General features: G+C 31.5%; 1 protein-coding gene across 1 annotated transcript in view; it reads right to left on the bottom strand.

Annotated features, from left to right (window-relative positions):
- The window catches only part of EYS (eyes shut homolog (Drosophila)), a 138,240-nt gene that overhangs the window by 29,696 nt on the left and 81,964 nt on the right, over positions 1-26,580 (bottom strand). The window contains exon 5 of the mRNA XM_006926410.1: positions 8,410-8,524. Coding sequence (XP_006926472.1) covers positions 8,410-8,524 — 115 coding nt within the window. The remainder of the gene's footprint in view (positions 1-8,409; positions 8,525-26,580) is intronic.

Raw genomic sequence — 26,580 nt, 5'->3', positions numbered from 1 at the left:
ATTAAATGTCCATATTGGGAAGTACAGCAGTTAAACAGTGCTCAACTAGAGCTAGACCTAGTTCAATGCCTGTTATACCAACCAAGAAACTAATAAGACCCTATTTCATTCTCCAATGTATCATGTCTAGATAATAAATTAGTAAGTCACCTACAAATGCAGGATATGGCATTAGCAGGGGCTATTACTGCCTGAGTGAGTAATGGGAGAGCAAAATGTTAAAAAGCAAGATTTTGCTTTATAAACATGCCTGCTGTTTCCTTTAGTAGATGACAAACAGACCCACCAAACACACCCACCATTTCAAAGTAAATGAAGAATTTTAACCAAAGAATGATGAATCCATTCCTTCTGAGATACAGAACCAACCAATCATTTGCTGCTTTTCTTTTTTCTGACTTGCATTGATTTACCTGTGTCAGTTAGAACAGAATGCCGTCTGTACTTTAGTTTGGCTCTAAAACTCAAACTAGAAATGGCCACTAAGGATAAGTCTAAAGTAACTTCTTTTTATGTTTCATGAATATTTTTAAAGAAGAGTGAACATCATTCTTATAATCAAATTTATGTTTTCAGTTAGAGAGTTTCTCTAATCATTTAAGCATGAATTTTCTTATGTTTAAAATACATTTTCTGGAAATCTGTTTTAGTTTTTGTATTTCTCTTCTGTTGCTCAGATAATAAATTAACCTTAGTAGTTTAAAACATTTTTTATATATATTTCTCAAGTTCAGAAGTCTGAAATCATTTCTACTAGGATAGAGCCAAGATTTTAGGAGGGCTGGTTGCTCCTGCAGGCTGTCAGTGGAGAATCTGTTCTCATACCTTTAAGAGCTTCTATATGTATCCCTTGGCTTATTGACTCTTCCTACATCTACAAAGAGTATCGCTCTAGTCTCTGCATCTGCCATCATGTCATTTTCTCTGCCTCTGACTCCTTCAGTAGCTCTCTTATAAGGATCTCTGTTATCACTTCAGGCCTAGCTGGATAATAGAGAATAATCTCATATAGAGATTCTTGTCTTAATTACATCTTCAAAGTCTCTTTTTCCACTAAAATAACATCACTGGGTTGGTAGGTTCTGGGGATTAAGATATGGGTATATCTGGGGTGCCATTATTCAGTCAAGCATACTCTGAATTCCTAGAAACTGTTCATGAAAGTATGTCTTCAGTCTATTTAGCATATACTTTTGATACCCCTTTTTTGGTATTCGGCCTTAGTATACTATAAATATTATGGCTGTAACTCCTGTTAATGAGGAACTTGGGAGGAGTGTTGCCATCTTAAAGATCCAAACATAATATAAATGAGATTCACATAAATAACCATACTTTTTAAAATATTTTCACCAGTGATTTCTCTTTAATTGTAAGAGGCAAATTTTTAACTCGTAAAAACTTAAGGCATGTTTTTTTATTATTCATTTTTAATTTCATTATTAGTGAAGATATATTAACACCTTTAGTTTCTCTAAGGCATTTACAGTGTTTATATTCATTTCCTTTAAATATAAACATTTCAACCTTATTCACAGGGTTTACACTAATTTAGATGAATTAATTAAGCTCTCCCTTCTTATACTTAAGCTGTTTTAATTTTTTATCATTTGACATAAAAATTCTGCTGAAAATAAGAAAAGAAATAAAACATGTTGCAAACATTGTTCTTGCTCTTATACATGGATAATGGTATCAAATCAAATCAAATGTTAAAAGTATGAGAGTTTTTTAATATATTTATCATTTAAAATGCCTTTTAAACTTTTCTATTATATAACCGGTACTAATTATTATAATCAATCAATAGAAAACATGTGAAATTACATAGGACTACTTATTTTAAACTAGTTAAGATACATACCTTGCATGTAGAAGTGACACTGATGTGAGCACTAAGTCTTGAATATTTCTATTTTTGTCCTAGAACTACTACTAACATGTCTATTATTTTCTGTATACAAAGTCCTTAACATTAATAGAAGCTGTGTGTAGCTTTAATTTCTATTAATCCTCAAAATTATTAACATCTCTTGCTTTATTATTGCTTGCTTCCTGGAAAGGCGAAGTCCGGAGGACTCAGATAATACTCTGTGAGGTTACCATAGAAGAAGTTTCTACTATTTTTGTGACTAACAATCATAAGGCAATAAAACCATTTGAAAATTGCTTAAATATGAAACCTAGGGAAAATTTTGTATTGCATTGTCTAAAAAAGTTCTTTTAAGTCAAATATGTTGTTTTTGCTTTCTAGTTTACAATATTACAATGATTCAAATGATTAAAATATATCATAGAACTAAAATATAAAAAGTAACACAATGCACATGAAAAAGGCTTAAAAGTTATTGTGAGGATGCTATTCTATTTCAAACACTGTTTTAGGCAAGAGTCAACTTCTCTACCAAGAACCTGAACAAAAGCAGGATAAATAATTCAATTAATAGAGTCAAAAAACTATTAAGAAATATGTCTATGGAATAGAGAGAAGAGCAGAGGAATAAGTACCTCTGAGTACAAGACATGGATGAGTAGACTGAAGTGGATCCTGATCACATGGCATTGCTGAAGCTACCCCAAACAGTTTGACTCTTTAACTACTGTATGTTTAATAAATCTGGAATCATGCTCTTACCGCCTCCTCTCCTTAAAAACAAGTAGAAAGAACTCTCTCTTAATGTCACACTGGTTTATGCTACTTAATACAACGCTTCCAAACCTTTTGTCTAAATGATCAATAATATAAATAAGTAGAAAAAAATCAAACAAATTTAATCTAAGTATTTCAGAAGGAAGGATTGAAAAGCCCAGTTTGTGACTAAGCAGCACATATTCCTCCTTCTGAACTGGAAGTACGTAGTCTATTCCCAACAAAGAAAGGAAGATAATAGAAAAGCAATTTGACTTAACCAACTATATGCACCTAACAGATACAGGATCCGTATAAACCAGAGAAAGGCTTCTCAATCTGGGATCTAGCTTATGTTATGGTCTGCTAATTTGAGACAGAAGCTTCTCTTTTTCAGGTTTGAGATATTTAAACTTTCATAAAGTCTATTTTTTCTTTCTGTGCACAAGTTTAACTATTTTCCAACTTCCACAGCTTATATTTACTCTAAAGCTGGTTTTCTCAGCCATAGCAGTATAGATATTTTGGGCCTGATATTTCTCTGGTATGTAGGCTATCATGTGCATTGTAGGATACTTAGCAGCAAACCTGGTCTCTACTCACCACATGTCAGTAGCAGCCCCAACCTTGATTTATGACAACCAAAAATGTCCATAGACATTGCCAATTATCCCCTAGGGGGCATGATCACACTTGATTGCTCAAGGAATCTTCTTGTACCTGATCTTAACTATTCTTTTCCAAAGATGAGTATGTCTGTCAGCACAAACTATGGCAATACCCACTCAGTCCCTAAATCTGAAGAATATGTCTTTGAGGACTGATAAAAATGGAAAACACTGGTGTATTTATCTGATTGAGAGTACAACTGGAAGGTATCTTTGGCAGCTTAGAATGTAGTTCTTGAGCTAATAAGAAATGGTCTCAGTTTTTCTGTTTAATTTAGTCAGTAGATCATAGTGTGAATTTTAGATTTTTTCATTTTGTGTATCTGTGTAAACTAATATTTTGTGTTCATAACATACTAAGCTTATCTAATCTCTCTTTATTTGATTTGTTGATTTTTACAATTTTTACATTAAAAAAAATTACTGAGAGGTATTTTGTGTATCATGTGAGTCTTTGCATCTTTCTCTAGATTCCATGTCAAGCTAACACTAACTACCTCATTAACAAAGAGACAGGTCTCCAATTGGTCAGTTTCTAGAGACTGTGCTTGTCCTACTTAGAAATATCTTTCCAAATAGGTTCCCATCAACTACACTTGGAATAAGTTGCTGGCTAGAACCTTCCAGTCTTCTCTGGAAGAAAGTTAATCCTGTATAAAGAAACAAAGATATCTACCTTCTACTTTTGGATAGCTTAAAATTTAGCCTGAGTTCCCCTAGGAACTTCAAAGATGCTGCTGTTGCTATTTTAATATGAGCTAGAAGGAATACAATCACATTAAGCCTCTGGTTAAGTGCTTACCTCATCCAGACCCTCTAAGGTCTAAATCTGTGTCTTCAAATTCGTGTCTGTGTGTGTGTGTGTGCGTGTGTGTGCGTGTGTGTGTGAGAGAGAGAGAGAGAGAGAGAGAGAGAGAGAGAGAGAGAGATTGATTCTGCTTAGATTTTCTGTTGTTTCAACTAAAATTCTCAAACTCTAAATCCTACCCAAATTGCAAATTTTACTCATATGGAATTCTAATTTGAGCTTTACTTCTTTCAGCGTGTTTGCATAAGTCACGCTTGTTGAAAATAATTATAAAAAAAATTTTAACTAGAGGATGGAAATAGAAAAGAGAAATAAAACAGATGGTAAAGTTAAACTAGATGAGTTTTAAAGTTTGTTTTTTTGTTGTTGTTGGTTCCCCAATGAAGACTTAAAAAGATGAGATAAAACATAAATTGCATCCTGATATCTGCATCTGTGAACTAGTTGTAAAAGAAGAGAACTAAAAGAGCTGTGTATAAAGCACTCATGGCATTTTCTTTAATGGTATAAAAAACAGCAATCAACAATTCTAAATTATAATATCAGGAAGTTATAAAATATTTGGATAGACACAAATCAGAAATTGTGGCTCTAACAATGTATATTATCTACTAAAAATTAAATTAAATTTATTAGTAAATCCTTAAAACTTTAAGGAAAAGAAATCCTAAATCATTGCTATGAGGCAATATAAATGGTTTTTATATGCATAGTGACTGCATTTTTACTTTAAAATGTGCATAATATCAATTATATTCTTTATTTTAGTGGCTATCATTTAGTCATTTTTATAAACACAAAAATGACAATAAGAACCTTTTATCTTTTACTTTTTTTTGCCATGAGCTCTTAATTTCGTCAATGATTTAATCTTGTGTGGTAGTTATTAGAAATCTGACTTTCATTTGGGAAGTGACCATTGTTTTAACATGGGGGCCATTTATATCATTAATGTTGAGAATACAATTGCCATTGTAAAAGTGCTTGATTGGAAATTGCTCATCACAATTTCAATGAGAAAGTTCAGCATCTTTCTGCCACTTTAATGATAGAGAAAATGAATTGAAAATAGAGAAATTTAACTCATAATGAAGAGCATGGTTTAGAATTAATAAGGTTCTAACCTTCAAGATTTTTTTTCTTTTAACCCTTCATATTGTCCAGCCTGTTGCTTTTAATATAAATTTCTTAATCTTAAAGTCATTATGGAATATGCTTTATTCTTCATATTACTTCAATGAAATGTATATTCAACAGAAATCTTATTTTTTTCTGATTATAATTTTAGTTTAATCTCATTAACAGAAGTAAACAATTGTCAAATTATTAGATTATTTCATTTTAGTCTTATACACAACTGCATAATACAAATACTATTCAGGTCCCAATGACTATCAAAACTCTGATTAACCTGGGGGTTAAGTTAGATCTGGATTTTAACTCAAAGCCTCTCTGTGATTCCCAAAGCCATTTTTTCCCAATTATTCTCTCTGGCATCCTGCTTCTCAGTCTCTGTGTATATTAATTTGTCCCTGTACTGCATAGGTTAAAGGCTTCATACACTTTACTCTTTCCATAAAGTCATTTAGAATATATAAAGGGAATTTACATTTATTAAAAAAGTTATAAAGTCCTGAATCATTATGGAGATGAATGTCAGTCCGTGCTACATATATTTTGAAGCTCTGTTATTAAATGTATTATTTCAATTGATAAGCTGACCCACTTACATTTATGAAATAAAGCTCTTCATCTTTGATACTTTTGTATATTGAAATCTACCTTATTAATAAAGCTACACCACTATTTATTTTACTTGTTACGTGATATAACCTTCCCATTATTGCACTTTCATATATATGTCTACATTTTTTTACATAAAATGAGTCTCTTTTAAATGCATTTGATTGAGTCTTGCTTTATATGCTGTTGACAATCTCTGCCTTTTAATTGAAATGTGAAGACAATTTATATTTGCTGTGATCCCAGATATAGCTAGATTTAAGTATATATTATTACTCTTTGCTTGTTTTATGCTGTCTTCTCGTTCTCTCTGAATATTAAATATATTTGTTTTCTCTAAATAGGAGAAGAAATAGTTTATATTTATCCCTAAAATAGCTCATCAAATAGTCTCTTAGAAGTTAGCTGACATATTCAAAAGTTGATAATGCAAACTTTAAAGTAGAAAAGTAAATATTAGCTATAGAATTCCAAAAATATTTTAACCTACAAAAATGCATTTTACATTTGCATCATAAAAATAAGTTGAATATGATATTTTATTTTCTTTACTATATTGCATTTAACTTAAGTATCATGAAGAATAATGTTAATTCCTATTGTTCATAACTATTATGTAATCTAAACAATATATTTGTAAATAAGCATTAATTTAAATGCAAACTATTTTGTAACTCAATACAGCCAAAACTAGGATTATTAATTGATAGGAAAAATTATATGTTTAAAAAATTATTATAATGTTAAAACATTTAATAATGCATATTTTTTTATTATCACCTAAATTTTAAATCAATGATAAGACTAATAGTATTCCTTTTTTGCTAATACTTTATCTAATGGAAGCCAGTAAACTTAAACTAAGATTACATACACAAAAAAAAACAGAGTCTGCAAGGTGATGAAAAGTCCAATCAAATTTCTTTAAAAAATTTAAATTGAATTTAGAGTCAATACCATACATATAAGTGTTGGGCACTAGAATAGGTGATATCTCCAGGAAATTGCTGGTGGAAGAAGAAAAATTTTTAAATAAAATCAGAGATAAATACTCAGAGACCATCCTGAAAAAAAACTGGAACCAAAAAACAAAATATAAGCAAGATAACATAAAAAAAAACTCAAACCAATGTAAGAGAGACATTTAATTAATCAATTTCCTATTAAGAAAAGGATAAATTTTAAAAGAAAAATAAATGGTGGTTTTATATATATATATACATATATATATATCATTTGAATGTATGCATTCAGGAGTCACAGAGAGTAGGTTTAAATCTAGCTTCATTCATCCCCATTAATATATATGAATTTAGGAAAATATTTTAAAAGCTCAGTAGACTTTGTTTTTATAAAATAGAATGGAATTTATGTGGTGACCAAATAAGGTAATGATCATAAATGATATGCTATAATGTCAAATTTTTTATAGCTGCTAAATAATTGCTATCCTTTTGTCTTATGTATTCTTATATAGAATTCAATATTACATTCTTGTATACTATACAAGTAACATTTTATTTTCACATATGTTTGCAAAAGTACACATATAAATTTGACCAAGGTCTATTTTATAAGTTGGCTTTCTATTATTTTAAAAATATTTTGTTAAAATATTTTATACTACAAAAAAATAGAAAAAATAATAAAGTGAACATGATCCTGGCATACTTATTTTCCAAAAACCCATTAAAAAAATAATAAAGCATTACAGGTTTATTGGATGTCTGGTTTGTACTCCCCCTAATGTCATATCCCTTCTTATCTCCCTATAGGCAGTCCTAGTAAATTCAGTACATATAAATAATTCTTACACATGTGTGTATACTTTGCTATAGATTTATGCAATCATAAAAATGTTTTAAAAATTTTAACTCTTCATTATCATACTTTACATTTATCATTTTCAATAACATTTTAAAATTCAGCATCATGTTTGTTAATTATAAGTATTAATACATAGAACTTTGTTTACTATATCATAATTTATCCATTCTCCTACACATATGCTTTAGTTTGTTTCAGATTTTGAGTGAAAATTGTCGTCTATGTCACATTCAGTTACAAATCTGATAAGTTCTCCAATAGACAGACCTGAAAATACAATTGCTGAGTTGTAGGATATGCCTTACTGTGTGTAATATACACACTCTGTATTTTTAAAGTCATTTAAAAAACTATCTACCCCAAAAAGCAAACTTTTAAAAAATTTTGACTAACAATTTCCAGACTAATTTTATTTCCCATTTTAGTTTAAGAGCTTAAGGCATTAGTTACTGTGGTTTTATGTAGTACTTGATTAGCTATAATAAAATAAAAACACTGCCTAGAACACTTATTTTATAATAAAAACATTGCCTAGAACACTTATTAATGCTCTGCCAACATAATTCTTAATAAGTTAAAAATCTCTATTACTAAACTTTATATAACATGTTTAACTATACATATAAGGATATATTTATCTGGCTTAGATTAACAAAAGTATTTGAAATACAGACTGCCTGAAGCTGTTATGTTATGAAGTGCTAAATTACTTTGCCATGTATTAAATTACTTACTCTGAATCTTCCAATTATATTGAAACGCCATCCTTCATTCAGACAGTTGATGCTGAGCAGTCTACAGTGGTCAATTACTTTCTCACTGTTTTTTCCAGTAAATCTTGGCATACAACTGTAAATACATCAGTGTAAATAAGAAAAGTTGCAAATTAAATATTTTCATAAAAGTCTATTAACATTCTGCCAAAAATAATAATGCTGTGTTTAAATTACATACAAAATATATTATTACATTATATTTTCAATCATTAGTTTTGTCCATGGGTACTTGTGTTCTCAACAAAGGAGAAAAGATTTATCTATTTAGAGGGAATTAGAGTAAACTACATTTTCATTGAATGGTCTTAATATTATCTTTTGAGAATTTAAGGGCAAATCAACTTTGGTCTAAATGAATAGCTATCAATAAAATTCAGGTTTTGGAAAACTATTGGAATAAATGAGACCATTATTGAAATGTGAAAAGGAAAAAAGATAATGAAAGAGATTTTTACTCTTTAGTAATATTATTTGATACTGATGATGTGATATCAGGAGTTGATGACACAAATGAATTTTAGAGTAAAGAGTTACAGTGGACAAAATAGTATGACCATATTTTGGTTACTATAGAGCTTTATTTATTGTGTGACTCCTGAATGCATACATTCAAATGATATATATATATAATGGTGGTTATATATAAACCACCATTCTTACATTTTTATAAAGCAATCTTATAGTGTAAATATATTAACAGTTGCCAAAAATAATAATGCTTTGTTTAAATTACATACAACATATATTTTACATTATGCTTTCAATCATTAATTTTGAATAAGCTTTTCTGATTGAAATGTAAATGCCTGACATTAAGCTTTTGATTGCTGAGGCATTCATTTCAAGGACATTCATCTCAAATAAATGTATTGGCGGTTATATGATTCCTACTAGCTACACAACTAGATAAGAAGATAGGCCTCCTCTACCCATGAAGTTTTTATATTAGAAATCCCTGGGTAACCTAGAAACAGACCTCTTGAGTGACCCTGCTTTATCCTTCCTCTCCTTAAATCCTCCTCTTCTGTTTTATATTCACTTAATAAAGAGTGAACCTTCAAAACCCTAGGCACTCCACCTTCAACCCTAATACAGGCAGAACCCCATGACTGTGCCTGAGACAGAGAGCAAACAAATTTGGTTTCGCTGTACTACATACAGTTCATTAGCTGCAATCAATAAGGTGCTAAAGAACACATACTGGTGTTCTGGCTTCCATTGCCCTCACTCTCATTAATTTATAAGAAATATTTCTGTACTTTATATCACATTTAGTAAACCAAACGGGGTACTAAATTAAATGACAGTGTGTCTCTCTAAAATAAACACTAGAGAATTAAGACCAAAGATCATATTTCTTAAAACTAAGTTGTTATAAGCTGATTTAATAATGAAATGAACTGTATTTCATTATTGTACCATATATTCACTATTTTAAATTTCTTCTACAAACATAGGATACTTTCATAAAAGAAGAAATCAAAGGTCATATGGACAGAGTTAAACTGAAATAGCATCAGTAAAACACTTTTGTAATTTATCTTTCATGCTTTTCGAGGCACAGCTTTGCACTTTCATCTTGTTGAATTGAATCATTCCTTCATTTATATCAGTAATAACCATCCATTTTTTTTAGCACCTACTATATGCCAGCTACTAAGCTAATTACTTTTACACAATTTTATTATTTTGTCATTCAATTCTTATGAACCCTGTGTGAAATGCATTTATTACCATTATGTTATAAATGAAGAAATATACTCTGAGAAGTTAAGTTAGTTGCTTTGGTCATATCAGTAGTTTTTGAACTGTTATTAAAATTAAAAATAGTCTAATTTTAAATGTATTTTACTCTACTACTGCATTAATGAAACTTGTTAAGATATGTTTACCTAAATTCTCTCATTCTGAGGACCTAACCAGAGTTCTAGTAATCTTTCTGATATCACTTTGTTATGAAAGGTTATCATTTCTATCCTTTCCTACTTGGGGTAGGGGATGGCAGAAAGAAAGAAGCACTAGAATATACTAAAACTTTAATGAGGTGTGGTCACCATTTTCAATTTTCCTTTTGAGTGAGAATGAATTAAATTGACCAAGAATAGCTAAAGACATGTGTGAAACTTAGATTTATATTACTCTGAAGTTTATTTCCAAAGAGGAGGGACAGGTTTATGAATTAAATAACTAATATGTAGTCATTAGTGAGTAGATCAATGAGTTGTTGGATAAGATTAGGCAGCAGCAACTCTGAGAAAAATGTTTCCAAAAAGGAAGCAGGACCTATTGACGATAAAAAAATTGGGCAAAAGTGTTAACACTCTCACTACACATTAAAGAAAAGGCCTCCAAAACACCATCGGTGACACCTGATCCAAGGAAGTTTAACCCCAAGGATGAGGAAATCCGTAATTAGAAAATCTTCCTATTGAGTTATAGGCTATCAACCGTCCATGCCTTTACCATGAGATAGATATTCTTCTTGAATGTTAAGATATCAAGAGAGAATATAGACATATAAATATAAAAATGCAAAAGGGAATATAAGGAAAAAATAAAGGCTGATAATGCTAAGTATTCCTCTGTGTAAATATGCAAAAAAGTTTATGTCAAAATACAAATTGCCAAAATTAAACAAAAATAAGGCTAGTTGAATAAAGCAAAGTATTTGTTGGAAACTAACTCTAAAACATGCTTGGCTTCTTTATTTATATGGATAAATAAATCAAAATTCCATGAGATGATTCTCATGCTATATAAGCATTGATACTAAGAAAAATTTATACAAGCTATCTACTCATTATAAAAATTATGAGAACTCTGATGCAAAAGCCTCAAAAATTACAACAAAAAAAGTGACAACCAAACTTATATTTGAAAATAAAAACCATGTTGTATCCATTGACATAAAATTCTACTTCCAGGAAATTGTCCCAGAAATAACAACATGTAATAAACATAAATTTATACTCATATTTGCCCCACTGTATTACAAATGAAGTTTCCATATTATATCTTCTGATATAAGAGGTGATCAAATTCCAGTCTATCATCACCCGTCCCATACTACCGAGAATCTAAGGATGCTATAAACAAGAAACCAATTCCTTTCTAAACTGTCAATTCTTCTTCAGAGGCCTTAGTTATCAAAAAATACCATATAAATTTTATTTTTATTTTATATTAAAGAATTTATGTTATGTAACTAATTTAGGTTTTTATTTTCCTACATAAAGTATAGATTTTAGGCTATGCTATTATCCTGAAAACAAGAAGAGACATGATATTCTCAGATAATGGCAAAGTCCTACATGACTAGAGCTCATAGCAAAGGATGAAAGTAGTGAGAGATGAGAAGAAAGAGTTGAGGAAGGAATTTGTAAGTTACCAAAAAAAAAAAAATTCACCCAGTATCCAAAACCTAAGAGTAAAAATCAGGGGATTGGAAATTGGATATGGGAATAAAAGAAAATAAATAAACAACCAACAAAGCAGAAAAAATGATAGAGGATTTTTATTGTGTCATTAAACTGAAGACTATGATTAAATTAAATCACTATAACTGAAGTTCAAAAATAATGTGAGAGGTGAGACAGAGATATATTAGCTTGTCGAGTTAACATTTGAATGAAACCAAAGAGAAGTTAAGCCTCCTCTGCTTACCTTCAAAACTGCTGTCCCCTTCAATTATCTGTCATCCCCTAGTATACTAGGACTCCCCAAATCCATAATGCTACTCATGCTTCTACTTCTTGTAAATTCAAATTCTCCTGGTACTGAATTGTAGAACTAAGTTTTCATACCGACTCTATTGTAACGGCTGTGACTCTACCCAGAACATTACGCAAATTTTACTAAAGCTCACATTTTTACATCCATTCTACCCCAACCATGTCTTTCTCCTGTTAGACAATTCAGCTGTCAGCCCAAGCTGCTTCTCAGCCCTTCACTGCCGATAGCTTTACTGACTTCAATGAAAATATGTTACTCAAACTTCTGCAAAGTAACTAGAGTACTGCTCTACCACCTTGGAGAGCTGTGCATTTAGAAGATTCCCACAGCAGGGGTCTACATACTAAGGTCCTTTTGGTTTACACACAGTTCTTTACAATCAGAAGATCAGAGGATGAGTCCAGGTAATGGTACTCATTTCTACCTTTGACATGAATTCTCCTCTTTGGAGAGAGATTAAGGTTTCACAGACACTTTCCTCTCTTTTCCTTTTCCTTCCTTCCTTCTTTCCCACCCTTTCTCTTCCTTCCTTCCTTCCATCCTTCCTTCCTTCCTTCCTTCCTTCCTTCCTTCCTTCCTTCCTTCCTTCCTTATGAAGATACCCAGAGAAATTGCATAATTTGCCTGATATAACAGGCAAGAATTTGGAATTAAATGTCTTTCTTTCTTTCTTTTCTCTCCTTCCTTCCTTCCCTCTTTCCTTCCTTCCTTCTTTCCCGCCCTCCCTTTCTCCCTCCCTCCCTTTCTCTCTTCCTCTTTCCTTCTCGCCTCCCCACCTTCCCTCACACATTTTCCAGTTCAATATGTGTTCTATTATATGCATGAATGCACAGTCATGTCTACAGTTAAATGCCTTTAATGAAAGTCTATTATGCATATACATATTCAATTCCAGTTTTGCTTAACTTCATATCAAACAACTGCATGCCTTAACTTCATATCAAACAACTGCTCCACCATAAACAACATGCACATCATCTGAATTTCATTTGGATTTGATTCTGAAGTGTGCTGAAAGGAATCGAAAATTGGAATTTGTAATAGTATGCCTAGATTTTTTGTAAATAGTCTGGCAGAAGAATGGAGATTGGATTTTTACAAGACTATAGTATGGAGACTAATCAAGAGATTATAATAGCAACATGGGAGAAATGAAATGTATTTCATAGTAATATAGAGAAAAAATAATAAAAGATATTCAGGCGGGAAAATAAACAAGACTTGATGGAAATAATGTTGACATTTATTAACAGAAAGAAAACTACAAAGTGTCAAGTAGCATTTGGTACTTTTCCTCATATTCATAATATGTTTTCATATTTAGTAATTTTGTCCATTGTTTCTTTTCCTCTGGTTTAAGGTGCTATTTACTGTACTTCTCTTCATAATTCAGAAAGGCTATCAAATATTTACATTACAATAATGGTAACATTCTCATTCCCTAATATATAATCAATCACATTCCTTACTATTTTTTTTTTGCAAATAAAATATTAATTATTTCATCCATGTGGATACATAATCTTTCTTTATGGACACCCATATTTCTTCCTCATGATGTCTACTTTTTCTCTCCTCCCCACTTGCAGGTCTTGGGGTCTTGCTGAAATAATTTTTTTCTCTTAGTTCTAGATCTTAAATACAATTTCCTCCACTGAATGTCTCATCTTTTTCAGGAGCCCTACTTTAGCAGCTATTTTATATGTATACCCAGACATTACATCATTATCAATTTAGATTTATCTTTGTGAGTACATGCTTATGTACATGCATGCACGTGTGCACACGCACATTTTTTACACCTTCCTTTTTTCTTCATATTCCCATTTTGAGATTCCTAGTCATCTATTTCATATTTAGTAAGAATTTTTATTTCCTTTATATAGATTAACTGGATGATAGGTTTTCTGAATCTTTGCATGCACTATATATATATTGCATCACTCTAGCTTGGACAGAGAGCCTTTTAATATGCAGATTCAGTTCTCATTCCAACTCAGAGAAATATTTTACAATTTGATTAATTATTGCTTTCCTCCATATTTTTTTTACTCCTTTCTTCATCATGATTCATTAACTAATTCATCCATTAAATCCTCAACAAGTAATTCTTGACCTTCTACTGTGGTCAGTTATTTTTCTAGGCATGGTGCATATTTCAGTGAACAAATTTCTCTCCTTCATGAACTTCATAAGGCTCATCTTTCAGTGAGAGGACAGGGAAAGTGGATAAGTGGTTGCTGTTTGTCCAAAGTTTGCCAGGGACACCATCATAGGCAAATTAGTATTTCATAGGACCAGAATAATTTAGAGTGAGAGTCATGTATGCACAGGAAAATGAAAGTAGATCCTCACTTCTTTATTTTTTTCCCCTCAACTTTAAAATTCTTCTTCTATGGAAATATTCTAGATTTCCATAATTTGGTCACCGTTTCCCTTTTAATTTTTCAACCAAATTGTTTAATTGAAAAGTATATCTTCTACCTGCAGTCTTGGTATATACTTATATGTAGGTGCTCTCTTCTTGAATCTTTTTATTGATTTTGACTATAGTTATCAAATTTAAGTTTTCCTCTCTCTCTTTTCTAGATACTCTAATACTTGAAAGTTGTATTTATTTTGTTTTAACTCATTTTCCTTGCTTCATTTTCTGGTCTCTCTTGCACAGGATATTTTTCTTTGCTAACTCATCAGGTCTCAGGTCTTCTTGCCACACTGTCCTAAGTGGGGCATCCCTCAGTGAATAGAAGGCCAGTTGGGTCAAGAAGGTTAAAGCAGCCGGGCTACAGTCCTCTGCTGAGTGCCACAGACCTGAACTTTTTCCTCCATATCACTGAGGATACTCCCACCCTCTGCAGCTGAGAAGCTTCAGTCCTTAAATTTAGAACTTGTTTGATTCTTTCTGGCAAAGGGAACAAAAATACAAAAAAAATCTGATTTTGACCTACCCTCATATAGTCAAAGCACTTATACTGATTAGTATTCACTTTTTTCTAGTTATTTTCCTGGTGTTCCTTATGCTAATTTACAAATGTTTGCGTAGGTCACAAAACAAGAAAAATTTGCATAAATTGCTTCTGTTGAGATAGTCAGAGAGGCTAAAACTTAATTCATTTTAGCTGCTCAAGTGTCCAGCAGCCATTTTTCTGTCAAAGAAAGCAGTAATTTTAAATATGAGAACAGGAGAAAAATGCCTTTTAGATCACTCTGTTCCTTCGACATTCAAAGTATCATTATACTTTTGTATAAAACTATTATTCTATAATAAACATAAAAGTAGTAGAAATATTTTTATCAGTCTGGAGGGTAAGAGAGACCTAATAATGGTGATAAAAATGCTTAAGTTGTCATTTTTAACGGTAAGAGGGTGTTTATATAGAGAAAAGCAGATAGGATCTGAAAAGATAAATGTAAGAAACGAAAATAAAGGTAATGAAAATAAAATAAGTGGAAATTCTAGGACAAAATAAAACACACTTTTATTTTATCTTTATTTTTCCTAAATTATTTTCTATAATTGTCTTAGATGTGTCTCAATTATGGAGCTGAATTTTGCCAATTAGGCCAATATTTATTGAACAGTTTGCTTATTCTATTTTTTAAAAGAGTATCACAAACTTTGTTCAATGACTTATGGAATACATGTTACTGATTATAGTATATTTTAAATATAATTTAAAAAATATTTTTCAAAATATCAAGGAAATAAAAATCTAATAAAATTAAAAAATAAATGTGCCACGTTATAACATAAATGATTGACAGAAAATTGTTAAAGTAATGTATTAAAATGATGAAATAAACACACCTTAAAACAAAAAAGTGGGAATTAAAAATTAAATATATTTGACTTTTTAAAAGATCACAGTACGTTAATAGTGTCACTTTCGACAGAATATATTCTTGCTCAAAGTTGTCCAACTGCTGAAATAGCTCTTTCAAACTGTACTATTCTAGGAAATGAAAAGGAAATAGTTATAAAGTAACCCCAAATAGTTTTCTCGAAATACTCTCATCATTTGTTTGAAGACTTGAAGGAGGTTTGGGTACTTTTTTTTTTTTCAGGGCTCAAACCACGCTAAGTGAATTATAATTTTTATCTTAAAGAAGGCATTGTGGTTCACTTTCATTTTCTTTGGTTTTATTGTGTATAGATGGGGATTGTGACGCAGAGTTACTTGTATCAGTTTCAACACTGTCATGCACCTATTCCAATTCCTGGGGGGAAAAAAAGCCTTTAAAGTAAGAACTTATCCTTACAATAGAAGCTATGTGGTAACACTATATGCCTACTTACTGTGACTTGTATGGTTATAGACAAATGTCTAGACTTAAAGACTACTCATTTCATTAATTTATCTTTTTTACATAAACTGGACAAATGAGTCACTGTCTGGATTTAAGACATAAATGTTTCCTATTTCATAGTTATTTCATCATTAAAATAAAATTAATAGACAAAATGATATGCATTTTGTAGTTAATTTAGCACGATACATTTCAATTCTAGAACATAGAAGGCCAACATTGAAAATATTAAAAGAACAAATAATCTACCTTAATGTATGTTAGGCTACAGGACAGGGAAAAAATCGTAAACACATAAAAATATAATGACAGAAAATAGTAAGTGCTATAAAGTAAGTAAATAAAATAAAATCAGGTTAAAATGAAGAGAGTAACTGAGAAGAGATATTTTAAGAATGTTTTTCGAGATTGACAGGAAAGACATCTTTGAGGAAATGTTTATTTGAATAAAAACCTGAATTAAATGAACATCGAATCATTTTAGTTTCTGGGGAATGTGTTCTTAAGATAAGTGACCAACAAAGACAGAGGCTTGAAGCAGAACATGTTTCATGTGTTCAAGAAATATCTCAGAGACCAAAGGGGCAAAAGTTGAAAAATCAAAGTGGGCATAGTAGGAAATTACAGCAGAGAGACAGACAGGAGCAAAATACAGCTAGACTTATAAGCATTGTTAATATTTTAATCTGAATGTTTTGGGAAGAAACCCATTGAATGGTAGTGGAGGACGGTAACATGATTTTAAAACATATACACTCTCTTTTGTAGAAAAGAGATAATAAGAAACAAACCATTTCAAATTGGCTTTATCTGTAGCTTTCACCATATAAGATGATGGCAACTCTGTCTAGTTGCTTTGGCCAAAAACTATAGTCATCGTAAGTAATTTTTTTCTCTTTAACCGAATCCAGTTTATTCTTATAAGATATTCCCTTATACTAGGTTATCTTATTGATTCAATCATAAAAAAAAATATATCCACAATGCAACAACTTTTTACCATGTCATCTTTCCCATCTTGTTCCACATCGCTATCTTCTCCTATCTAGATTACTACATTAGCTCTTAACAGATCTTTTTACATCTATCTAAACATCTCTACAGTTTCTTTTCAACACAACAGCCAAAGCATTATTTTAAAATATAGCATAACATCACTCATTTGCCAGCAACACTACAATACTTCCTATTTTACTTAGAGTAAAAATCAAAGATGTTAAAATGGCATGTATGGTCTGCAGCTAGCTACCCTAATCTCCAGTTTTCTTTCCATTCTCACTACTTCTTGCTGTCTTCAGACCAGTTACACTGTCTCTTTAGTGTGCTCTGAATAGGACAGGGGATTTGCATGAGGTGCTTCCGACTACCATGGACATGCTCCCCTTAGCTGCACATTCTGTCATCTCACTCAAATCACTGCCTAAATATTAGCTTTTCAAAAAGGCTTTTATTCATTATTCTGCATATACTAGAATGAAGAGAAAAAGTAAGGAGGTCAAATGGAAGACTATTAAACAGTTTCAGATGAGAATTTCAGTGACTTAAAAAAGTGTTAAATTTATAATGACAATAGTGTTTATATCCATTATGTATATATATCAGAGAGCTTGAAGGACATGCTCATGGACAAGAAGGAGGTTGAGAGAGAGAAAGAGAAAATTCAAAGATAAGTCTAAAGAACACTGACAGGTAAGCGTGTTTACTCATAGATTGAAAATCAACCATTAATTTGAAATATATTAAGTTTGAGATGATAATTCTGATATGCATGAAAATGGACATAGGTTTGCCTGGTGTGATGCAGAATTAAACAGGTTTGATGTTCTCAGGCAAACAGAACAGAGAAAAAGAGAGATAAGAAGTTCGACAGTGAATATCTGGGTATGCTTTGTAAAAAGGAAAATGAGGACCTTTCAAGGGTGATGGGCAGTAAAAAGTAAGTGTAGTCAAATAATCAGAGATGACTGTCAGTTATAAAAAATATATATATATATAATTTTGGTATTAGAGAAACATACAAACTTTTTTTGTATGTAATATTTTAGAATGATTTATTCAAAAGGCAAAATTAGCCTTATAAATATGACTATTGATTTCAAAGAAAGAAAAATGTAGCCGCCCAGTTTTTGAGATAATTAACTCCAAAAAATTGAGGCATTCTGTTAGTTAAAAATTATTGTGACAAAGTGAAAGCATTTCATTAATTAATAAATTCTTTATCCAAATCATGATTGCTATTTTAAAAATCATTTGTCAATATTAATGTGAAAATATAACTTTATTATATGTTGAAAGAAAATATGTTAACCTATGCATTCTGTGGTACAATGTTCTATCTCAAAGTCACAATGCATGCTTAATTAGGTTTACTTGTAACAAACTGAAAACCCTAACTCTACCCATGGCTGATATGGGGAGGCATCACACAGACTGATGAAATGTTGAAACTGACTTGAGAAAAAAAAGTATGTTAATGTATTGAATTAAGACTTAAGCAGGACAAACTATAACTACAATTCAGTAGATAAGAAACAGGAAAGAAAAAAACAAGCCGAGAGACTAAAGTAGAACACATTTTCCCATAAGACCTTAAAATTTGAGTGGAAAAAATAAAAGGTATAGAAAGCATAAATCTGTATATCATAAAATTTCTGTTTTTTAAACATAATATTTATATTATTTGAATATCTAGTTTATGGGGTTTTTTACAAAGGTAACTCTCAGTAAATATTTGTTAAACAATTGATTTTTGACTGGAAAAAATCTAAAAGAAAGATACTGGTTTTATTCACAGTTTCTGATTCATATTTCTTCATTTACTTTAGAATATTCAGAACGTGATTATTTTTACATATGGGAAATATTATTCTTTGCATTTGTAAATATTAGAATAGTTAAGTGTATATGTACGTGCATGTGTGTATTTGTGTGTGTGTGTGTGATGAAAATATTAGGAGCGTGGTCAACAATAGTTATTAAAGTCTTTATATGGTTTTGTGGTACAAACACTGCCCACTCTAACATATAGTGAAGAACTCAAAATCCTGTATGTCAGGTCATAATGTCTTTCTTTCCACTACCCCTGGTCCCGCATTAGAGAGGTCTTCAGGGACCCTAGAAAGCTTACTGGAGCTGCATTCTGCAGTGCCCTGAACATTACCACTGAATGAAGTGGGGCCCACAGAGACCTGCAGGTTCAGTATTACCTCTGAAGGAGTTTCAGAGAGTTGTCCATTGAGCTATGTGAGCTCCTAATAATCCCTCACACCCCTAAATTAATTCCAAACACTAGGAGTTGCCCCACTGTGATCTACTACCTTCAAGGCAATCACAGTGAACTCCTTATCACTATTTATATCAGACACCCCAAAAGTCAGAGGCTCCCAGGTCATTTAACACCATGTGAATCTTTACCCTCATTCAGTTCTGTACATTTTTTTTTTTTAATTTTGACTGTGATTTCTTAAATGGTGACTACTCTCTCTTTCTCTCTCTCACCTATCACATTTCAGGATCTAAATATTATGTAGGTGTCCTCCTGTTTTCTCATTGTGGCTTCCAGAACAGTGTCCTATATTCTTTCTTTAAAAAAATCTGTTATTTGAACATGGTGACATTGAAACATGCCACACATATCTCCTCCTATTGTATTCACAGCTAACCCTGCTGGGCATTTTCTCTAAATCTAATTCTTTAATGTTTAACACTTGGTTATTATATCTTTCTCTAATATAATCCCAGTCTGTCTTACTTAGTTATTGCAATATCTTAGCTGATCTACTTAAGACTTTGGCTTCTCTAAGGAGAAGAGCATATCAACTCAAAGATCTCAATTTTCACCCTAATTTTCCAAACTACTCCCACTATGGTATTCTGTATATTAGCATACCATTACCTATACTTATATTCCTTCCATAATCCTAAATCTCTTAATCTTAGTTTCAGTATCTCATATTCCACTCACAGCCTCAATCCTCTAGTCCTTTTTTCTTCCCACAGAAATTCTTAAACCCCACGATCCATTGATCCTACCAACTATTCAATATCTCTCATCCACAGCATATTCTCACTTCTTGATTTACTTGAATTAGATTATAATGTTCATTTCTATACTCACTTCTTGCATACACTCTCAAATCACTTGTCCCTTTCCTTTCATTACTGTAGCTTGGTTAAGACTCACTCCTAGTTTAATTCAACACCCAATCTATTTCATGTGAGCATATGAGTAAATACACATGGTTTGAATATGCCACACTTTACCATAGACCAAATTCATTTTAAATTCATGTTCACTAACTTCAAAGAGACCTTTATTGATGCATTTTGGTAATACTTTATTTCCCTCCCACTCACCTGCCTAGCTATTTTATGTCTTTTCATCTCACCTTGATTCTTATTTTACTCAAAGAATAGAACTAGATGATACTTTCCAAATGATTCAAAAGCACATGTTCAAAATACCTATATCAGTTAATGTAATATCTGCCATCCTATCTAAGCTAACTCTTTTGCTTGTATACTATATCTCATCCCATTTTTCCTAATATTTAATAATGACCTGTTTTGAAATTCCTTCAGCTACCACTCCGTTACTCAATAATGTCACTACTCTTCATAGGAAAAGCCCGCGTCTTTCCTTCCATTCACTCATGAACTGGGTCTCACCAATATTTTTTTCCCCCATCACTCTGTCAAACTGTTATTTTCAAGGAAACCATTATTTCCAGTTGCAAAGATCAATTCTCATTTTCTTCTAACTAGATTGAGCTATATATTTGGAGATAGTGTAGCATTGTTTCAATATTCTTAATATATTTTATAGTTTCTGTGATGGTCTTATGTATTTTTTTATCTCAACTCATTGACTCCTACCTTTTAATTTTATATCCATATCCATTAATTCCCTTAGATATAAGAGTGTCCAAGATAATAGTGTGCAAACATTTCACTTCCCTATCTAGGCTCACTCCAAGGTAATCTCATTCTATTTCCCAGTTTTAAATGCCATGTCTATGTTGCTCTCTTTCAAATGTAAATATGTAGCCCAGGCTTCTCCTCAAAAATGAAAATTAACATACCTAAATCCCTACATCATTATTTCAACTTGTCTGTATTAGGTATTGTAACTAACATGTCCAAAACTGAATTCTTGATTTCCACTCCTCTTAATTATACTTCTCCCTATGTTTCCCCAGTTTAGAAAATAATAATCCAATATTTCAATGTAGCAAACAATTTAGAATTAAGCTTGGCTTCTTGTTATCTTTTGACTCACATCCAGTTCTTCAGTAAAACATTAAATCTTCTTTAGACATACATTCCAAATTGGATCCTTACTTACTATCATCACATGCCTCTCAGTGGCAATGTCAGTCAATACCCTCTCTACACTATATTATATTGTAACTTCATAGCTGATCTCTCTGTTTCTTCCTTTGGGATCATACACCAGTAGTCTAGTCTAGTGAAAAGACTCAAAATAATTCTTTAAAAGACTACTGACTAAAATGCAAGTTTCTTGAAGGAAGAGTGTTTCGTCTGTACCCCCCCATCCCCCCGCTGCTGTAAGAGTTTCTATGATAGTAAAAATGTTCCTGGAAAAGTAGACACTCAATAATTTATCATTAAATTAATAAATGAATGAGCTATTTCATGCCACATCCACAGTCAAGACCTTTCCTCTAACTCAGTAAAATCAAAATATTTATTATCAATAAATTAAATAATGAATTAAAATAAACTATTTGGAAAATATTCTATGCGTTATACAGTAAAATGCTCTAGAGATACAGAAATGATTAAAATGTTGTCACTCTCTTGAACATCTTATAGTAAAATATACTTTCAGAGTAGTTCAAAATTACTGCATATAAAGATGTCAACTAAATTGTAGGGATATTTTGGTCTTTAATAGATAACTAATAACTGGGTAAACAATAGAATTACAAATATGATGAAAAGTTTTTGAACATTTAAAATATGTGGTAAATCCATTGTGTCCCTATATACCAATAAAATTTTAGAAAAATAAATTATAAAAAAATTATCTGCAATTGCAACAAAAGGAATGAAATATTGAGAAATAAAATTAACAAAGGATATGAAGGACCTATACAGTGAAAACTAAAAGACAATATTAAAAGAAATTGAAGAAGACACAAAGAAATAGAAAGATATTCCTTGTTTATGGATTGGAAGAATCAAAATAATTAAAATGGCCATATTACCCAAGGCAATATACAAATTTAATGCAATCCCCACCAAAATCCCAATGGCATTTTTCAAAGAAATATAGAACAGAAAAAAAAATCATCAAATTTGTATACAACCAGAAAGGTCCTGAAAAGCCAAAGCAATCACGAGGAAAAAATAATAATAATAAAACTGCGAGTATCACACTCCCTGACTTCAAATTATACTACAAAGCTACAACAATCAAAATACTTCGGTATTGGCAGCAAAATAGACACAGAGACCAATGGAATAGAATTGAAAGCCCAGGAATAAGCTCATAGATTAAATAGTTAATTAAATAAACTATTTAGAAAATGTTCTATGTGTTATATTTCTATTCTATTTTATCGAGCAATTAATTTTTGACAAAGGAGACAAAAACATACGATGGAGAAAAAAAGCCTCTTCAGTAAATGATGCTGAGAATATTTGAAAGCCATATGCAAAAGAATAAAACTAGATTGTAATTTGATATCATACACAATAATTAATTCAAAATGGATCAAAGACCTAAATATAAGATGTGACATAATAAATATATAAAAGAAAATACAGGTATTAAACTTATGGACCTTAGCCTCAGAGAGGAATTTGACCCCAAAGGCAAGGTAAATAATAGCAAAAATAAATGAATGAGACTATGTCAAACTACAAAGCTTCTGCACAGCAAAAGAAACTATCAGCAAAAAAAAAAAAAAAAAAAAAAAAAATGAAAACAAAAGGCAACAACCAAGTGAGAGAAAATATTGAAAACAATACCTCAAATAAGTGGCTCATATCCAAAATATATAAAGAACTTACACAATTGAACAGCAACAAAAAATACCGAACAATCCACTTAAAAAAAAGAAATGGGCAGAGGACCTGAATAGACACTTTTCCCAAGAAGACATATAATTGGCCAACAGATATATAAAAAGATGCTTAACTTTACTAACTATAAGGAAAATGCAAATCAAAACCACTAGAGGGTACCACCTCATACCTGTTAGAATGGCTATTATTAATAAGACAAGAAAAACAAGCGTTGGAGAGGTTGTGGGGAAATAGAAACCCTCAAACATAGCTGGTGGAAATGTAAATTGTTACAATCACTGTGGAAAACAGTATGAAGATTCCTCAAAAAATTAAGAATAGAGCTATAATACAACTCAGCAATTCCTCTTCTAGGTATCTACCCCCCAAATTTGAAAACATTTATTTGTAAACATATATGTACACTTATGTTCATTGCAGCATTATTTATAGTAGCCAAGAAATGGAATCAACCAAAATGCCCTTCAGTGGATGACTGGATAAAAAAAAAAAATGTGGTACATTGGAATACTACTCAACCATGAAGAAAGATGAAATACTGCCATTTGCGACAACAGGATGGAATGTCATCCCAATGAGCGAAATGTCAGATGGAAAAGAACAAGAATCATATGATTTCACTCATATGTGGGATATAAAACAAAAGAAATATGAATGAACAAAATAAACAAACAAAAACAAAATTGTTGTAATTGACACGACATTATGGTGGTTACCTGAGAGGATGAGACATGGGAAGAGGTTGAAGAGAGTAAGAGGGTCAAATATATAATCACAGACTGAGACTAAACTTTAGGTAATGAGCACACAACATACAGAAGATGTATTATAATATTGTACACTTAATAATCTTATTAACCAATGTCACCTCAATAAATTTAATTACAAATATGAAGAAAGAAAGAAAGAAAGAAAGAAAGAAAGAAAGAAAGAAAGAAAGAAAGAAAGAAAGAAAGAAAGAAAGAAAGAAAGAAAGAAAGAAAGAAAGAAAGAAAGAAAGAAAGAAAGAAAGAAAGAAAGAAAGAAAATATGTAATAAAATGAGATTAATGGTTTATAAATATTTTTAGTGTATTAATTTGAAAGTTTTTAGTTGTAAATAACATAATCCTAATTCAAATACTAAATTGATGCAAGATTTATTGGTTGATATGATCAAATTGTTTAGAGGAAGTCTTAGCTTTATGCAGAGTTGGATCATGGTTCTATTCATTTTTAATACTCTCAACCCTACATGTATTTGTATTTCGGCTTTATCCTTTGCAGGATTTCTTCATGGTTATTAGACGGCCACTGACAGCATAGCCACCCGCTTGCTGCAAGAGTTTTTTAATACCACTGTAGAGTTTGACTATTTCACTTTCCTTTAAAACCTCTAGCAGAAGATTCAGTGTCACTCAAGTGCAGACTTTCTACCAAATGGTCAAAGTATTAAAGGGCAAAAAAGTGTCTAACAACCTTAAAATTATTTACTTCCTAGGGCCAAATAAAAAGTGAAAGAAAAAAAAATACCTTGTCTTTCACTTAAGTAGATAGAGAGGACTAATGGTGGAGAAGAATGGAAAGAATTCCCTGCTTACCTTTGTCCCAGTTCTGTGTCAAGTCCGGGTGCTGGAAATGTACAAGGGTTTCTATACCAAAAAGGGTTTCTATGTGGCCAATGATGACTCTTGAGGTTGGACCACCACTGTGGTCATACAGTTGTGTGGCTGCTAGGTCTTATGCATTTGAGAGTCATGAAACTCAGAGCACAGCCTTCCCTTGTCATCATATTATAATTATATTTAGAGTCAGTGCTGCCTCCTAGCAGATAAATCAAGGATTCTTCTTCTCAGGAGCCCATAGACAGGTAGATATTCAACCTATTTCAGTCTCTGAGACTATCTTTTCCTTTTTCACACGCTCTAATGACACTGATCTCTCCTTTTCAGCATAATACTCTCTAATGTCTTTATAACTTATAATTTATTATCTTAATCTTACACACATTGCGTTGGGTACTAAATAGTCTCCTCCGGATGCTTTCTCTTTCTCTTTCTCCATCCGTACTTCAGGATGCTGACCAGTGGCTTCTGCCTGGTCCTACTAATGTGTTGCACTAGCAGAAGGTCAGAAGGTGAGAGGAGAATAGGTCATGAATGGGATGGAAATCTGGGCAGAAAATTCTGTTTGTATATTTCAACCTACAACCTCACCTTACGTTCATATACATAAGTTAATACTTCATGTCAGAATGTTCTTTATTATAGCTACAGTTCTAGTTTCTATTAACTGCATTCTTAGCTTGCTTTTTCAGCATAGGGAAGGGAAACAGTTCCCCACTGTTTCTAAACCCAGAAAGATTAATTATATATTTTTGGTTTCTTTTAATCTTCCCATATCCTTTAATTTTTACATTCAACTTTTCTAAATTTCTCTGAGTGAGCCATCCTTTTCCTGGCAGAACCTTAGCTGATTTCCTTTGAATATTAAGAGAAATCCTTTAAGTGTTCTTTTAAATATATATTTTTTAAAATTTTCTACAATTATTGTATCTCACAAACTTCATTTATTTTCAAATTATTAGCCAAAGTATTGAAACCTCCAACAAAACATCCTTCAGTAATTTTGGGAAATCATCAGAGTTGTGTTCTATATCTCTGATAAATACAAAATATCAATGATCCCTTTTCTTTTTCCATCAGATTCTACTTGATCACAACCTACTTTCAGCAACACTGCTCTTGATACTTCACTACTGTTACTTACTATTCTTAAAAATAAAAATTTTGTGCCAAATGTCCATAGACACCTAACTTTCAGTTCTCCAGATATTAAGGAAAATGCTAGTTTGTAAAAATTAACTCCTTTCTAACACTGTTTTGCTATGGTCACTAAGTATCAAACAAGTTATCACAAATATTATTTACTGTCTTTCTTGCGGAAGCAATTTTGTTTCAGTTAGTCTCTCATTTAATCATAGGAATTTAGATCTAGACTATATGTTCGAATGGAGAAACTGATATCACAATCACCTTTCTACTCTTCTATTTTACTC

This window comes from Pteropus alecto, unplaced genomic scaffold, assembly GCF_000325575.1.
Source record: "Pteropus alecto unplaced genomic scaffold, ASM32557v1 scaffold7, whole genome shotgun sequence".
NCBI lineage: Eukaryota > Metazoa > Chordata > Mammalia > Chiroptera > Pteropodidae > Pteropus > Pteropus alecto.
This window is presented reverse-complemented; position numbering and strand designations above follow the sequence as displayed.